We start from the raw sequence: 17,922 nt of genomic DNA, 5'->3' as shown, positions 1-17,922 counted from the left end.
CTGGAATTGTCTCACACTTTGGGCCACAGCCTCAATATTCTCGGGTGTGCGCACTGTCCGAGCTCTGGGACCACTTCTGTCATCCACTAACATCCCTTTCTCACGAACTTTCCTCACCAATTTGCGTATAGCTCCTTCGGTGCTCCATATTTCTTTTCAAAATTCGTACAGTTTCGGCGACACAGCACTGACTTTGAAAATAAGTTTTTAAAATTTCAAAACGCTCTTCAAGAGAAAACATGTTGTTTCGTGCCGCGGACGGTATGACTAATAAACTGTCAAAATTTCGGGTCTGTAGCTCGTTCGGTGTTGCCATACGACGAAATTCAAAAACGTACCAATAGATGGCCCACCCTATAATTGAAGAATAATTTTCATATTTGGCAACATAGAGATCTTCGATAATCCGCTATAGATGTTTAATATGTTGATGTTAGAATAAAAATAAAGTACAGAATATATATTTATACAGACACGACAATTTACATCGGTTAATATCACTTCCCAAATCTGTTTTCTGTTTTAGAAAAATTATAACACATTGCGTAATTATATTCCTTACGCGCATATGTGCTAACAGAATTCAATTAATTAATTATTAACACTGGATAATTAACAATGCATATATGCACTTTCAAATGCAAGATAACTTCCTATCTTACGCATAATATATTTCTTATGTTTTACATTTTACATAAAAATAATCACTCGAGTGTTATTAAAACAAAATCACGGTGAGACTGTACAATATCAATCATTACATTTAAACGTCTATCTAAGAAAAAAGAAGTCTAGTGAAGAAATAAAATGTAAATAATAGACTCTACCTTGTATTGTAAAAATAAGAACTTATATATACCACCACAATCTAACAGGCCTCACATATTTCGTTATTTCGTGGTGATGATGGCAGCTAAATTATACAGTGTACTTAGATAAACATTTAATACATACGTATTTATCCGCACTCACGAACAGAAATCGAATACAAAGATAATTTCGTTAGCAACTGTATACCGATATTGCGTATTTTTCTATTTTTATAAAACTTTTCAGTTGGATTTCAGTTTATGTTTTTCAGTTGGATTTGGATTCAGTTTAGATCGATATAATCATTAAAAATGTATAAGAGAATTTCATAATATCAGTATGTAATATCGATATTATATATCGACATTACAATTATTAAATACATTACAAAAAAAATCACAAAAAAGGAAATAAAGAAGAACTTTACAATTAATTACATTATACTATTCTTTATCTTTCAACAAATGGACAAATAATCTGTAATTTCAATGAGTTTAGTTGTCATCAATAAGTATGATACATCGTTAAACATCTTTTTCATAAAATACATATCACAGCGTACTACAAATCTATTTAATTGGACAACGCTAAGGAAATAATTTTTCTCGAAAAGTTATTTCTATATCGGTATACATATGTTGTGTCGAAATTTATGTCAATCAATTTTTTTCATTCACATCTATATATTTATTATACTGTTTTCAATCCCTATTCATGAAAAGCGCACGCTATTGTTAATCGAGTCGATTTAAACCTTCGACCTTTTACGCGCAATCGCATCTTCCACGGCCTTTAGTTGCTTTAATAATTCCTCGCGTCGTGAACTCGCCTTCTTAGCGGCTTTAGCTGCCGCCGCGGCCACTTGCGCCTTGTTGTCGATCAACGGCGGTGACTCAATACCCCGCTTTTTACCTGCCATAAGTGCACTGCGGTCGATCTTTTTTACGGCTGTAGCGTTGCTCGTGGGCTTCAGCGTTAATTTAATCTGCTGCTTCGCGCCGCTCAGCTTCAAAGCGTCGATGCCTTTGGAATCCTTGCGTGGTATCGGCGGTGTCGAACCCTTTCTTCTACGTGTCTCGCTGGAGGACGACGAATAACTTGATTCGCTGGAGTCGCTACTACTTCCACTGCTCTCCGATCCCGAACTACTATGAGACGATCTGAAACGTATTTTTTTTCCTTTCCTTGTTCCTTTATTTTTATACAATATTAATAAACAACGCAACCAAGAAATATCTTCTAGATTAGATTTGTTAATCGAATGAGTTTATAATACTAACTTTGTTATATTATTAAAATAAGTTTTTCTTAAATTTTGCACACGTATCAGCGCAAGAATTAGTAAGAACATCAAAAAATTGAGAATTTTTTGAAGTTATACCTTTTACTTTCAATTTAACTACTTGATTAATAAGAGTCATCTCTTTTTACCTAGATCTAGAACGACTTTTAATGATTTTAGCCACAGCAGCTGCAGCCATAGCAGCCTTTTGCTCCCTGGCTTTGTCGTGATGACGATGAGACGATAGTGGACTTGGGGCAGGTGGATTCAGTCCGGCCCTTCGATGCAGCGTGCCCGTTGGAGAGATAGAACCTTTGGGTGGACGAGGAGAGGGAGCGGGAGGATTCATTAGCATGGCACCTCGTTGAGGCGTGGCTGCGGGGACAGCCGGGGGATTCGAAGGAGGTGAAGTAAGAACAGTGGTCTTGCTTTTGCCAGTAGACCGAGTTCTAGTCGGAGGGGAAGGTGAACGAGACCTGGATAGGGAGTCGTAAGAACTGTAGCTAGAACGACTGGAGCTACGGCTAGAACTAAAAAGACGATACTCCAATACGTTTTTATACATATAACAAAGTAGCACGATAAACACTTTGAAAAAAATGCAGGCAACGCATTCTCGACTATCTTCATTTTCTCTTTATCTCTTCATGTGAGAAATATTATTGAATGTATTCTCAATAAGTCATCTTCAGATCTTCAGAGAATTTCTACATATAAAACGCTTCTTTGTAAGACTCTAATATTATCAATCGCATACGAATATAAATAATACCTCGTTGATGAATATGAAGATCCAGACGAATAAGACTGCCGTCGAGGTTGTCGGCGAGATGACGTGTTGCGGCGTACAGTGCTCGGAGACTTGCGCCGCATCCATGGATCCGCCCATTCGTCACCTCTACTCCTTTCAGTAGGAGGTGGTTCTTCCTCTCGCCAAGGTTTCGATGGAGGGATACGTTCTACAATAACTTCCCGCGATGGCCGCTTATGCTTCTTTTCATACTTCTCATAATAATCACGTTCTCTGTCGCGCTCACGATCTCGTTCTCTCTCGCGTTCACGGTGATGGGGTGGCGGAGAAACTGAATGCGCACCACGAGGAATCGCATGATAATCAAAACGCTCCCGATACTCACGTGACTCTTTGTAATGTACTCGCCTAGTTGTTAAAAAAAAAAAGATTAAAAATAGATTTGATTGCAAAATATTTCAGTAGGACTGAATATACAATATAGAAATAATTTTCTTTCTAGTTAGAGCTTGGCCATATACGACTGTTTCGTTGTCTCACCTATAATAGTCAGTTGACGCGGACGGAGTAGGATAGTATCCTTCGGGCTCGTCAACATATCTTTCCGGCGATAGTCTAGAAGATGATACTCGACGTGGTACTTCTCGTTGTGACCATCTTTCGACCGGTGGCTCAGGACTAGCAGCTCTTACGTAGTATCCCGCTTCTCTATCCAATTCATCTTGTCCTAAACTCAAGTTCATTTTCTTTTCTTCGAAATCCATGTCCGATTCTTTGCGTTTATTGGCCTTTCGCATCATCTAGATAATCAGGCAAGAAAATATCTTCTTTAAAATTTGATTATATAAATTTTAGATTGAAAATTATTTATAAAACATTATAAATGCGACATGCATAGTGCCATGCATAACAATATCTTGCACAATAACTTACTTCCTTGGCATGGCGCAGACCGCGTTCCCAGGCAGATTCAGACGGAGTTTCTTCCACCTTAGGTGTATGTGTAGGAGCACCATAACCAGGTATCGACGATCGCATACTCGGTCTGTCGATGTGGGATCTATATTCGTGTGGCGCGGCGGCATGTGGCGGATATGCCATAGGCCTCACCATATCGAACATAGTGTAGTTACCTTTGTCTGTCACACCTGGATGTAAAAATCTACAACTAACGCCCCATGTACATTGGCCCCGACTATAGAAGCGACATACTGGTCTGGGTTCAGTCTCTTCGGGTCGTGCATCATCTCCATCACTAAGCTCTCCCTCTTCCAACTCAGATTCTTCTTTTTCTCCCTCTTCTCCTTCTTCCTTATCATTTAATTCGCCAGATTCTTTTATTTTTGCCTTATCTTTGTCCTTGTCCTTATCTTTATCTTTATCTTTGTTATCCTTCTCCGTATTCTCTTTAGTCTCTTTTGCAATAGGCGCCTCAGGTTCACCTATAATTTTATCATATTATAGCAACTTTATACATACCTCATTTAAATATTTATGGAATGATCTTATCATAATGTTTAGCTGTACAATTTCAATATATAAAAATTGGATTTGAAATTTAAAATTTATATATTTACCTTCGTCACGTTCGTCTTTCCACTGACCATCAGCTTCAAAGTCTAGCTGCTCACTTTCTTCTGTCAAGCCAACTGGTACAATTTTATCTTCTTTTTTCGTATTTTCTTCATCATTAGTGATTTCTTGTTTATCAGTCTGTATTTGAGTTTTGTCTATTTCTATGTTTTGATCATTGGAGTCTTCAGGACCATCTATACTCTCAAGATCCGATACGTCCGACAAATCCTCGCTATGGGTCATAGGTGTAGGTTTAGATTTAGACATGGGCTCTGGTTCGTCCTCAATGTCCCCATCCGAGATTTGTTCGCCGTCCAATTCGTTATAAGACCCATTCTTCTCCTCTTCGGGAGACCGAGGGCCTGAATGCATCGGTGAGGGTTTGTCCGATTCGTGATCATCTATAGGAGACGCCGGACCGGATTTGAACGACTTCGGTGAGCTCCTCGCCGATATTAAAGATTTCACAGAACTCGGACCAGATCTAGGCGACTTTGGTGAACTTTGCCTGGACTCGCTGTTCTTGTACGAGTATGATTTTAATGAGTTGTCGACAGATCTTTGCATATCTGTTTCGAGGTCAGACGCCTTCGACTCGGCATCTTCAAAGCGCATAGATTTAGAATCGTTCGAGGGGGAGAGACACGACCCATTATCCTGTATGGGCGATCGAGACAGACTCCGATCCGATAGGGGTGAATCAAGAGAGTTGTTTCCTGAATGGTAGGACTTTGGTGAATCATTCGGCTGATACGTCGGTGATGTGGGAGGGCGATATGCTGGCGATTCAGGTGACTGTGGCGGTGACATTGGCGGTGGAGATTTTGATAAACTACGAATCGATCTTGGGGAACCTTCCTCACTAGGAGACATTATCCCGGATCGCTGCGATTTCAGTGATAACGGGGGAGACCGTGACTTGGATTCGCCGTCAGTCAACGGCGATCGGGGAGACTTTTCCCCGGAGAAGATGGAGTTCGCAGCGGACTTTTGTCGCTCCGATCCGGAAGAATGATGCGAATAGCGTGATGATGTTACCTCATCCCCAGCCGAAGTAAGTCGATTACCTTCATCATAACCCTCCGTTGAAGAACTATCTGTACCAGAGTCGGACATGTCTTTCAGCCTGTAAATCAATGAGACTCGTTAGAAGGCGGCGAGTAATTTTAAATCGGACGGGAACGGGAATGTTTTGATTAAGATCTTTAAATATAACCCATTCCAATCTCCCTCTTATTTGGTAAGTTAACTTTTTTTTTCTTTTAGACGTACCGACCGAATGTAGCAGTGAATAATCTGCATCAGTAGCATCACAGAGCTTACCTGGATCAATTAGAGTCTGTGAAGTATTCGCTCTTGATGGCACAACGCGCGCGATCCATATCATGTCGAACATACTTTCTTTATATCACAACTTTCGACTTTTTTCTCTTTTTTTATTCAACGTGTTAAAAACTTTTTTTTTAATACTTTATTACTGAAACTGAACTTTGCTTGCGGATCACATATACAAATACCGTACTGTTTTTACTCGGACTTTTTCCGTGCGGAACTTTTTAGAGTGTCGTTTTAAACTTTTCAACTTGAACACAACACAAACTAAGAAAGTACCGACAAATCACGAACCGTATTTTTTGTACTGCACTAGCGAAACTATAACGAACGAACTTTCAACCTGAAAGAATATTTTTTGGGCCTAAAGGGAGAGAAAGAAAATGGGAAGGGACCAGGGTGGAGGGGAGGGAGGGCGAATTGAAGAACAACGAAAATATATATATATATACATATGAAGGAAGCTTTAACAATGGCATATCTTAGTAGCGTCACATTAATGATTGTTTTTGGCAAAATATAATTCAATTAATTAATCATTAAAATTCTTTACAATACATAGGTAACATCTATCAATGCAAGCTCGTGTTATTTTCTTTAAGAAAAAAAAGAAAAAGAAAGAAAAAGAAAAAAGAAAAAAGATTTTTTTTGAGACAATTACACTTTCTTCCTTCCAGAATTAAACTTTGCCATTGTGATGATTCCGATGATGATTATTAAGAGCGTTAATTCTATGATAAACTTTAAAAAACTTATATTGTGTGTAACGTGTATGCACATGTTATGAAATGTTAAGGGATCCAGTATCGATTGCAGTAATATTACTCAATTAATAAACAAAGCTGAAGCGACTTCCAGTTCTACATTAAACAGATCCTATATAGCATACATGAGATCCATCTAACATCATGTATCTTATCAAGACTTCTTTTTTTTTCAAGTTGTACATTCATTTTTGTTTACAAGAAGATAAAAGACACTATAAAAAGGTCTGTTCTTTTACTGAACTTGTTGCATCTCATTCAACATAGATCTTTAAAGGATGTCCTAAAGATATCTTTAGAAAACATTCTATATCTTGAGAATATTCTCAAGATGTTCTTTAAAAAAAGTATAAACATAGTTTATCTTTTTTCTCTTTTTCTTCACATTAAAAAAAACAGAGGAAAGATAAATGGTGCAAAAAGTTCAATTAAATGATCTTTTCAAGCAGGAGACATAGTGATTCTTTTCAGCAGAAAAAGTGCTCAGTGTGATTCTTTAATATGATTAAGTCCTACATTTAGATCTAATGAAGAACTAAAGCAAGAAGTTATCATATTAAATTGAACACTTATTCTCTTGTCGAATGCAGCCAATATAACGGTGGTCATTTTATCCTTAACATTGATGAACAACGAGGGTATAATAGTTGCTTTTCATTTTCACATAAATAACTGTAATCTAAAGTTATATATTTTATATTTAGATAATGACATCATTGCTTGCTTACTCAACAAAGTTATCACATAACAACACAGATTTATTGTATGAGAGAGGAGGAGGGAGATCTTACTTTTAATGCAAATTAACAAAAATCATTAAAACACATGAGCTTGTATAGATTGTAAATAAAAACTCAATTGAGTCTCATATGTCACAATGAAAAACAATATGTGATATTAACTGACATCACAAATGAGAATTATCTAAGTTTTAGTTTAAATGGAAAACAACTACTGTTTCACTAATTTACATTGTCATCTGTCTCTTGCCAGAAAGCACCCATAAAGAACATACCTAAAATAATAAGAAAAGCTTTTTGGAGCCTTCTTTTCCTTCCAGAAACAATGTACAATACCTCGCTCTGTTATGCCAGTGCAGATCACGTGTTATCTCCGTGCATGCGGTACCTATCAAAAAAAAGATATTTTTGAAGTAATCTTCGGATGAAGGGAATCCTTTCAATTCTTCCTTTAGGTTATACGGCACAGGGTTACGCGCGATGAAAGGTTAAAACGCGACGAAAGGCGACGTCCACAATTACTGCAATCGAAAGGCTGCGACGTGAGGAACACGCGAGGCGTGAATGTGCGGGCGTGCAAGCGTGAGTTTTTTTCGGGATGGCGTTCAGTTTGTGGGGGTGGGGGGAGGGGAAGAGGGGAGGGTGCTAGCACAGGTCGGCACCGTTATCGTAACCGCGTCCTGCTTCAGTACAGGACATCGGCGGGGCATTCTTACCTTGGTCACGCGGTATTGCGAGGCCTGCGCGGGGCCTCAGCGGAGACTCAAGACTCTTAACGAGGCTCCAAGGCAGTCGGCGTCACCCGCAATGCTGACGTTTCTCTCAAGTCGCCGAGCGTGACGAGACTCGGCGGACTCGGAGACTCGTGTCCTCCACGACGGAAGGCGCTTGGCCACACGAAGTCTGCCGTGAAAAATACGTCTCGGATTCCTTAAATCCTCGCTCTAGGATCACTCTAGAACACTCTAGACCAGTTCGTGACGCAGGCAATACCGTCAGTCCGCCACCCGGTCGTCGCGTAATTGTCGCGAAAAGAACAAAGCACGAACGTCGAGATGGAGAGTAGAGAACCGAGAGAAAACGCACGTCCGTTTTACGACCATAGGTTTAACCGATATTGCTAGATAGGCATGCGAATATGCTCGTTTACGAACGAATATATCAGGAACCGACCAATTGGCTAGTATTAATATCGGAGTATCCAATCGGAGTATTCCCCTGTTACAGTCGAACGACAGGAGAATGCTCGACTGTAGTTGATTGGTTCTTACATTCTGATCCGGATTAAATCCTCGATGGAAATTAGGCCATTGAGCGGTTGCTGTTTTGATAGCACACTTCTAGATCTAAAATGCTGATTGGACGATCTAAAAGAATACACCAATAACAGCGAGCGCTCGCTCAATTGTTGAGTCTGCTGAACGCAGCCATTGGCGAAAATCCCGTTATGTGTTTGAGATTTTGACCAATCAGAAATTGAGCTCATTTGCAGCTCATTTGAACAAAAGTTTGTTTTCTGTGGCTGAACTAGTGTACATTTTTGGAATTTAAAGTGAAGATAGATATATGTTTGATGTTTATTGAAAACGAGAAAGAGAGTTCTAGTACAGGCTAATGTAGATACAGAAAACAAATGAAACTGACATTGATGAGTCATATCAGTTTCAAATGAGCTCAAAACTTGATTGGCTAACAAATCCCCTTACTATTTTCAACTCACTGAACATCCATTAGAAGTCGGAATGAGTCAAACTGTCTAATTCTACTCTGCTCATAGCTCATAGGATTTTAATTGACAAGATATTTTTTAAACATTTAGTAACAAAAATAGCTTTAAAATTATCTTCTTTATTTTATCTTTCAATTTAAGCATTAAATTATTGAAAAAGTGATTGTGAATTATTTTATTGTGGAATATATAACTTATAAGATAATATATATTATAATATATATAGCTTTAAAAATTAAGCGATGTATTAATTAATATATATAATTAACAATAATTAACAATAATTAATAATAATTAATAAAAGTTAATGATGCAATAATTTGGAATACAAACAGAAAATACAAGATTTCAAACATTGTCATATTTTCCAAGAATCTATTTATTTAAGGCAGGCTTTAGATCGATATAGCAATTCAAGATATCTCATTATGTTTCATATATTGCTATATTCTAATTCGGAGATGGAAGATAACAGAATAATATTCTAAACAGGAATGTACATTTATTTTTCCATTTACTTTCATTTCCGTATTCTTCGATTTTACACATATATATCTTTAATGATAAAAAAAAGAAATAATTATAGAATACTATCAATGTATATACATATATTGAACATTGTTCTACGACAGAGTTTATTATCGACTATATGTTGTCAGATGAAAAAAAGAAAAGAACTATTACTCGTTATTTCTTCGTATACTTCGTCGCGTAGAAATTACAAGGAAAGACGTCTACACGATAAAACGCTAAATATAAGAACATATATTATGTTTCAAGGATATTATATCGAACGTTTCGTCTAAGAATCTATAAAGATGGACGCCCCTCTAAAACTCGTCGTTTGCGGTTCGATCGCAAGGATTAAAATAGCTCAAATGTTCTCCCAGGCCTCGAGGGTTCCGTCATTGACTCTCCTTGGTCGCTCTGGTCATTTTGCATCGATAGCTGCATCAATTTACCAGCCAGTGCAGGATTCGTCTGCATCAGTCGGAGTAGCCTATCCGCAGACGCGCTGCAATCAAATTATTTCATGTTCAATATAGAACTTCTTACGATTTTAACAATGGTGCGTTGAAAGTGATTGACTAAATCCCAACTAATTTAATCGACAATTATTTCAAATGGCAAATTTTTTAAACACAGCACATTTTTTAATTATATCATTCATTGTCGATCTTTTTTTTCTCAACGCATTCAACAACTAATAATTAATTTTATATTAATATAATTTCACATTAATAATTTTATATTATATTTATAAATATTGTTAATTATTTTTGATAAATTACTTTAATAATCGATTGAATTAATCGCAGTTTGGTCAAAATCATCCCAAATTGAATAAAAATTCTCTCAGACGCGCTCATTTCTTTTTTTGTATGTATTTCCTTTATATATCCAATGAGTTTCGTTAATTTGTAGCGAAATATACGAGAATTTCTAATTTAATTCGACGCGATCGCGAGACGTTTCCAAGATTTGATCTTTTTTTTTACTGCATTACTTGTAGAGTCAGTTAATTGAGATACTCACATATGCGAGAGGTTCCTCAGAATAGACAACAGGTTTCTGTCGCGTCCATTAACATCTGATAGGACTTCCGCGGGACCGTCTCTCTTCCCGAATCCAATTGCCGTGGAGATGTATTCCGGTTTGAAGCCGCGGATCTCTCTGAGCTTCGTCCGATGCTTAAAGAAATGAGGGTACTTGCTACCCTTAGTCGCGGTCGCTACGATAAAGGATCCCGTGACGAACACCAACGCGATCGCTAACGTCGTCCGCATGATTTTCTGAGACAAAAAAAGAAATACAACGAACGCGATAATGAATGTTCACAATAAATAAAAAAATTAATGTATAATTATTATATATATCTATATTTTTAATTACAGTCTTCTATTGTGTGAAAGTTTGCATTCATCATTGATACGTTTCGATCAAGCGATACGTATTTCTTAATTCTTACAAAATATGAACTTCTTACGAGATCTTGCGAAAATGTCGGAACATTTGCGTATAATATTGATCTATGCAGACATCATTATTACGCAGATAATGATATCTTAATTAGAATTTATACTTACTGCGATACCACAGAAATCAATTAAGACGCACAATATTTAGATGCATTTTTAATTTGCATAAATTCTAAAGTTTATCAAAATATATATATATATATATATATATATATATATATATATTAGTAGAAGTAAAATTATAACTTCTGTTTTCGCTTAGAATGTCCCATTAAATTATTGAAAACACAAAAAGAGATAGATTATATTACGTCAGTTAAATAAAAGAGGTCGATTACATGTATTTTGAAACGAGATGAAAATGGCAAAAGTGAGCGAATTTGCTAGAATATTTAAAATTTTATTGGTGAACACACATAGTGAATTCACTCACTTCTGTAATTTTCATCTCGTTTCAATATATATATAATCAACTCTCAGATGTGTGAAATAATAATTTTTTAAATGACTTCCAGGTCGGAGAATATTCAAGTTTCAACACGAGATGCTTTTTATAGATTTTTCAACAGTATTTTTGTACAATTTTAAAAATAATTTAAATCGCGATTATTTTTTTTATTAGATTTAATTAAAATTTTTAAAAAAATTCAAAACGACGTGTCCGCATTCAACGCGAAATTGAACATCATCTGTATATGTGAAACAATGTCTCTAATTTCGGTATATATTTCTTCCCGCAGGTGCGAGATGATCGGGATAAAATTTTAGCGATACGCGCTATCTACGTCGGACCCAGATTTTCGATGATCCCAGAGGAAGAAACGTCGACTTGATTCGTGCGTGTGAAAGCCGAGGACTGGGCTCGGTGACAATTTCGTGTCGCTTTGTACATAGCCGCCGACGTCGGCGTCGCGACCGCCGGCGACGCCCGTCGTAGCCGCCGTCGACGCTGACGGAGCCGCCAGGCAATCGTACTTTCTATTAATTTCTTTAATGCAATCGGCCAATCGATGTTTTATCGTCGCATTGAAATCTCCGCCGACGAGATGGCTGCAATCGTAGGCGAAAGTACATACAAAGATGTATGTGAGCTAACAAAAATGCAAAAAGGCGCCGAAACCACCGCCGTCGCCGCCGTCGCCGTCGTCGCCGCCGTTTATGCGTCGTCTAGCCGCCAATGCGTATACGAAATTTCTCTGCAGTATACAACGATCCTTCTCCTGAGGACACTTTTCGTGTTGACGATGCGCCACGCCCACGCTTTTACTTAATTCACATCGTAAACTATTCGCTGCATGCGATTTTTTGCGAGCATTAGATCTGACCGATGATAAATTAAAAAAGAAAGCGTAATTAAATTGCGCAAATAAATTGTAATTTCCTAAGTGGTCGAACTTTTCAATTACAAGGAATTCTACGCGGTAGATATATTTCTACGAAAAGTAAATTGATTAACACGATCCTTTTAATCTTCTTTTTATTTACACAAAATATATATATATATGTTTTTATAATGTAGGAATATATATGCATGTAATAATGTATATATCATTTACAATATGTAATATTATTTCATGAGTTTCGGACGCAGCGTCATTTTGTCATTTTGACCAAAGAGTGATCTAAAACGACGACAGGTATTTCTTTAAGAATAAGAGAACGTGGAATGCCAGAATATTTAACAAAAAGCTCCAAAAAATGAAGATTAGTAGCCCCTTCAGTTTCTGCATCACCTCCCGCTTTCATACTGAAAAAAACACTCCCGCGTTAGTAACATCTATTTCAAGCAATGTTATATTGTTATATCTACAATATTAAGATTATAAAATTATGCTTACCTCTCTACAGTGACAAACGATAGGACGTACATGCAAAGATATTTTACATAACGATTCATCACAGAAATGTGAAATTGACGAAGAATCGTTTGTATTCCTATAGCAAATACCACAGCGTCAACGGGATCTTGATATTTCTTACTTAACAGACTTGCTACAATAAGTCAAATGTTTGTAAACGTTATTTATTTTATTATAAAATGTAATCATATATATATATATATATATATATATATATATATATATATATATTGTGTGTGTATGTGTGTATATTACGATAAAATTATACCTGTATTTTTGCAGTAGAATAATTTATTCAACTGCGATACTGTAAATAGGAAAATAATAATAGCTATATTATCCATCTTTGGTGGTTTAATATAAACTTTGTTATGTGGATCACTGATGCCAACCCAGTCCAATCGCACGCTAAGTTCATGAAGTAATTCGCTTTTCTCCGGCTCGGTCTCATTATTGATATTATCTTTTTTCGCTATCTCGCATAAAACGGCCCTACAAAAGAATAAAAAAAGAATTAAAAGAAATCGCAAAATTGTAAATTAATTTCTACGTACGTATTCAATGTTCGAAGCGCTGCTTCCATATGCTTCGCTTCAAATTTGCACGCAGTGTTTAGTTCATATGCTATTTTTTTCCTCAATAATTGGTAGTGACCTATTTTTAACGCCCACTCAAGCGCTGATGACCACAATTTGCTACTGCTAGCGTTTATAGAATTGTGAAGTTTCGTAATGTTACCTAAGGCACATACGCGATACTTTATATAAATATATGTTAATTATCCTTATTTTCGTTATATATATATATTTTTCTAATGCGAATTCTTACTTTTAGCACTATCTAAAGAATTTAAAGTGGTCTCACAATCTTCTAACAATGATAGCCATATTTTGTTCCGTATACTCTTTTCTATATAGTGAACTAAAGCTTCTAGTTCTATGACAATGAAGAAGGAGATAAGCTTGTCCAGTCCCGATAATCCTGGCGTGCCTATTGTTTCTAATATCACCGAGAAAACCTTGTAATTTAAGACTTCATTCTGCGTTTTAATGTCATACCATGCTAGAGAATGTTCTATGTACACGATGGTTCTGAAAAAACATAAGCCAGTTAGAGACGTAGTACAATTTTTTTATAAGAGCGAAATCGAAATATAAATAACGTAATACCGCGGATCAGTAATACGGATAAGCTCTCTGGCAAGTCTACCCATGAATGTTAAAGAGCTACTATCGGTTGAAAAGGCGTGCTTATCTTCTTGAAATTGTCTCCATGATTTTCCTGGCACCCAGGAAGAGCCTCTACGTTCTTCTTCGACGGCATTGTTTATAATATATGTGATCTAAAGATGCGCATATTTAGAATAGAATTTACGAGCATACGAAAACATTTTTGTGTAACTTATATAAGAAATTATATAATCATATAATTCTCTCACTTCTTCATGCCATATTTTCAAACTGTTTATGTTAATATAATCTTGAATGTATTGAAAAGATTTTCTGTATCCGTCCATAATTGAGGATAAATGATTCAGTTTTTGTAGAAGAGATATCTAAAAAAATATTTGTAACAATTATTAGGTATATAATTTTAGGAAAAAAATTTCTCATTTATTGGAATTTACCTTGGACTTTTGATCAAAGTTAAGGCCATTCTGTAAAGCTAAAGTAACTTTCTTAACGAGCTCCTGACGTATACCATCTTCTAAGAGACGATGTGAATCAACTCTCAAAACTCCTAAAGAAACACTTCTTAATGACAGAACACCCTTTGTGAAAACCGATACAGCATATGTATATTTTGCCATCTATAATAATATAACAATGTTGCTTTCTTTTAAATAAACACAATATCAATGAGAATTATTTCTAATAGTGTACCTGTAGTCTTTCAGCCAGTTGTGCATAATCTTTAAGTTTATCTTTAGGTAATTTAGTTGGGATCTCTTTAAATGAATTTGTTTCAAGATGCACTATCTCTGCCAATAAACCGAACACAGTTTCGGGTATAATTTGCAAAACACGCCTTGCATATCCCTCCAGTTCTCTGCTATAATACTGAGACACGGAGGACAAGTCCGCACTTCGTGCTTGGTTTACCCTCAGCAATGGAGTTTCCAATGCTGATGCCATCTAAAAATAATGTAATGTATAAAGTATATAATGTGTGTACGTCATATGATTTTAATTGCTTGTGTATTTACTTTAAGGAAAAGTGCTTTTAGTTTGATAACGGTTGGCGGATTTCCCTTTATGCTCTCCTGCATTACATCGATAAAAGATTCCATAATGTTCCATGCGTAGCAACAATCGGTTACGATATTTAAATTTATCATGATGTCTTCAGATATGCTGCCAGTACGCAACATATTGTGTAGAGTCTCGCGTGTATCAGCGAGATATTGTGAAATGTGTAGATTATTTTCTAATTGATGAAATTCTGGGGAAAAAAACATTATAAGATATTATAGTATAATACAAATGTTTATATGAATTTATTTTAGATAGAAAAAAAATAATGTAATTGATTTCTTTACCTTGAACTTGTTCCAATGCTTGCAGTAATTGCACTATCTTTCGTCCATCTTCTTGCTTTAATGAATCAATGTGTTTACTTATTTCCATGAACCATGTATAAAGATTTTGGTTTTTATCAATACCATCTAGAGGTTTGGCGCCACCAAAAATTTGTGCAAGATCAGTTATACGTTCGACGCATATCCCTTTGTCCTTCAACCATTTAGCTTCTTTTCCAACCAAAAGCTAATGTAAAAAAAATTTATATTAATCACAAACAAATATAAATAGCGCAATGAAAAAGAATGATCTTAAACATACATCTTTATACATCTGTTTAACATCCTGTTCAATTTGAGCAGTGCTTAGTAATAAACGAAGACATTTTACTGTGGAATATTTGCTTTCCATCACGACCAACTGACGTAGAGTACGCAAACGTTTTGAATCCTCTAATGTTATGGTGGGCGTAGCGGTGTGCAGAAGAATCCAATGCAATGTAACATTGCATTCTCTCACTAATTTGACTAAAGAACCTGTCGCATTTTCGTCCAATGTGCCTGCCAATTGTACCTCGTCAGTTTCTTGCGTTAATTTCTGGAATATTTTCTTTATGTAAAATTGTAGTTTTTTTTTTATAGTTAAAGAGACTTCATGAAGAATTCTTATAAACTTACATCCATTTTTACTCCATATTTTTGGGCAATCCCTTTCACATTAGAATTCTCAAGTGTATTATTCAACGCTGTTCGTGCAGCTTTATACGGTGACCACCAATCACATAGACTGATTACTGTTCCCATATAAATACTAATTACCCAATTATCGGGAAAGAATCTATCTACTATTTCCCTCATAATGGCAGTTTGTGTATGTAGTACAGTTGATTTAAATGACAAAATTATAACTAACATTGATGCTTGCGTGGCCACGGCAGTGCTGCGATGCTCCGGATGCGGGAAAGCAAGAGTCTGATTATAAATCTCATCTGAACGCAATCGACCAATAACCAGATCTATCAAAAAATCTCGCAGTGGTACTCTCCTAAAAAAAATATATATTTTTTTAATATTCTTATATATAGTTTCTCTAAAGATTTTAGTTGTATTTTAAAATCAATTGCATTATCTTTTCTTTTATGTTTCAATTATATTACATACTTGAAATATTCTTCGGGATAATTAGCTAGTCTTTTGGACAATGTTCTCACATATCCTGTTGAACGGAGCAACATGCAGACATCATCCACTCTTGTCGAGGAAGACCGTTGAGCATTGTATCGGTAATAGGACACAAGTAATCTTTCACGTATTCGTCCTTCAAAATGGTAATCAACCAGCAACAGCATCACACCATATAAGTATACAGCTTCGCACTAAACAAAAATTTAATTGTCTTCTATTAATTTATCTATATACTCAACATTGATTTCTCTGTTAAACAAATTGACGTAAACATGTTTACAAAAAAAGAGAAATGTACCATTAATTGTTTTCCCTCCTCATTGAACATAATAGAATCCACTGACTGATGTATGTAAACTCCATCTCCCAATTCATCAATGTAAAAATTCAGGTCTGTGACATACTTGTGTATACTCTCAAAAGCCAAATAAAATCTTGTAAGTATGTCTGAAAAATTATTCCGGAGCTCTTCATCAGTTTCTTGAAGTACCTAAAAAAAAAATGTAGATGGAATTTAGATTGTGATGAGATTTGGATTGTGTTTGCCTATTTCCAACAATAATACACTCTCATTGAAATTGCAAAAAAATTTTAGTATTTACCGAATCATCTTCTATTTTTTGCTCATAAACACTGGCTGCCTTGAAATATACAAAGTCAATTATAATAGATCCATATTTCTGTATCAGTTGCTTCGAATCCAAGCTACAAAAACAGTAATAATCAATATGCAATATTTATATAATATTATAATATATAATATTAAAGTTTCTATATCTATATAACAATTTTTACAAATTTATATTCATTTAATAAAGTTTACATATTATAATTAAAATCAAAACATCCTTGCAATACATCAGCTGTAATATAACATAAATATTTACCCTATTAATTAATTAACAAGACACCTTTTTCTCTTAATAAACTGACCTAAAGACTGGCGGTACATAATCCTTCAATCGCATTAATTCAGCTATGATAGCATTCCCACGGGATACCAGTCGCAACAAGTTTTGTCCACAGACATTATTGGCCGCTAAAAAGTCGCTCATTTTTTTCATTCAGATGATTTTAACGATCATCTCAAAACGGACAATTGCTCATCAGCCTTTTGACAGAAGTATTTGACATCTGATCACCCTTTCTCTTCCAGCTGGAATTCGTCATTTACCGTCAGTCGCTCGTTTGATCTTCCACTAGTTCTACTTCTTGTTTCAGCCGCAATATGTCGAGAGGACGCGCAATGAATTTTTAACATATGGACGCCTTTTTGTATATATGTACGATTCTACAATTTTCACTAATTTCCACTCGATAGAGTCTCGCTTTAAAATTTTAAAAAGTGAGACCTTGACACTTTGAGCATTGAAGAAATCTGATCGTATTGATCTCCGA

The 17,922-nt window shown here is 35.8% G+C and overlaps 3 protein-coding genes across 11 annotated transcripts; all 3 read right to left on the bottom strand.

Moving 5' to 3' along the window:
• Positions 1-405: 405 nt before the first annotated feature.
• On the bottom strand, positions 406-8,110 carry LOC105150129 (uncharacterized). 8 transcript variants are annotated; one of them, XM_087408643.1, is made up of 9 exons: positions 7,971-8,057; positions 7,591-7,642; positions 5,742-6,093; positions 4,421-5,544; positions 3,777-4,285; positions 3,384-3,643; positions 2,865-3,251; positions 2,242-2,622; positions 406-1,970 (listed from the first exon to the last, which is right to left on the bottom strand). In XM_087408643.1, the coding sequence occupies exons 4-9, from the start codon at positions 5,532-5,534 to the stop codon at positions 1,559-1,561; spliced, it is 3,063 nt and encodes a 1,020-aa protein (XP_087264769.1). In that variant the 5' UTR covers positions 5,535-5,544; positions 5,742-6,093; positions 7,591-7,642; positions 7,971-8,057; the 3' UTR covers positions 406-1,558. The 8 variants fall into 8 exon arrangements, with proteins under 8 accessions (XP_087264769.1, XP_087264768.1, XP_087264772.1 ...); XM_087408642.1 differs by having other exon boundaries at positions 5,742-6,114; positions 7,971-8,055; XM_087408646.1 differs by having other exon boundaries at positions 5,742-6,071; positions 7,971-8,032.
• On the bottom strand, positions 6,676-11,140 carry LOC105150128 (hypothetical protein). Its single transcript, XM_087408669.1, has 4 exons — positions 11,071-11,140; positions 10,520-10,776; positions 7,971-9,998; positions 6,676-7,642 (listed from the first exon to the last, which is right to left on the bottom strand). The coding sequence occupies exons 2-3, from the start codon at positions 10,768-10,770 to the stop codon at positions 9,848-9,850; spliced, it is 402 nt and encodes a 133-aa protein (XP_087264795.1). The 5' UTR covers positions 10,771-10,776; positions 11,071-11,140; the 3' UTR covers positions 6,676-7,642; positions 7,971-9,847.
• A 1,282-nt stretch (positions 11,141-12,422) lies between these two features.
• Strump (WASH complex subunit strump) lies at positions 12,423-17,693 on the bottom strand. Of its 2 annotated transcripts, none has more exons than XM_087408640.1 (17): positions 17,458-17,693; positions 17,127-17,229; positions 16,823-17,014; positions 16,501-16,715; positions 16,018-16,384; positions 15,662-15,949; positions 15,361-15,586; positions 15,028-15,263; positions 14,705-14,956; positions 14,449-14,631; positions 14,260-14,376; positions 13,991-14,163; positions 13,650-13,912; positions 13,376-13,559; positions 13,090-13,313; positions 12,801-12,954; positions 12,423-12,709 (listed from the first exon to the last, which is right to left on the bottom strand). In XM_087408640.1, exons 1-17 carry the CDS (start codon positions 17,586-17,588, stop codon positions 12,556-12,558), a joined length of 3,462 nt encoding a protein of 1,153 aa, XP_087264766.1. In that variant the 5' UTR covers positions 17,589-17,693; the 3' UTR covers positions 12,423-12,555. The 2 variants fall into 2 exon arrangements, with proteins under 2 accessions (XP_087264766.1, XP_011061299.1); XM_011062997.2 differs by having other exon boundaries at positions 15,662-15,937.
• Between the last annotated feature and the right edge of the window lie 229 nt (positions 17,694-17,922).

This window comes from Acromyrmex echinatior, chromosome 8 (assembly GCF_024713525.1).
Source record: "Acromyrmex echinatior isolate Ae372 chromosome 8, ASM2471352v2, whole genome shotgun sequence".
NCBI lineage: Eukaryota > Metazoa > Arthropoda > Insecta > Hymenoptera > Formicidae > Acromyrmex > Acromyrmex echinatior.
This window is presented reverse-complemented; position numbering and strand designations above follow the sequence as displayed.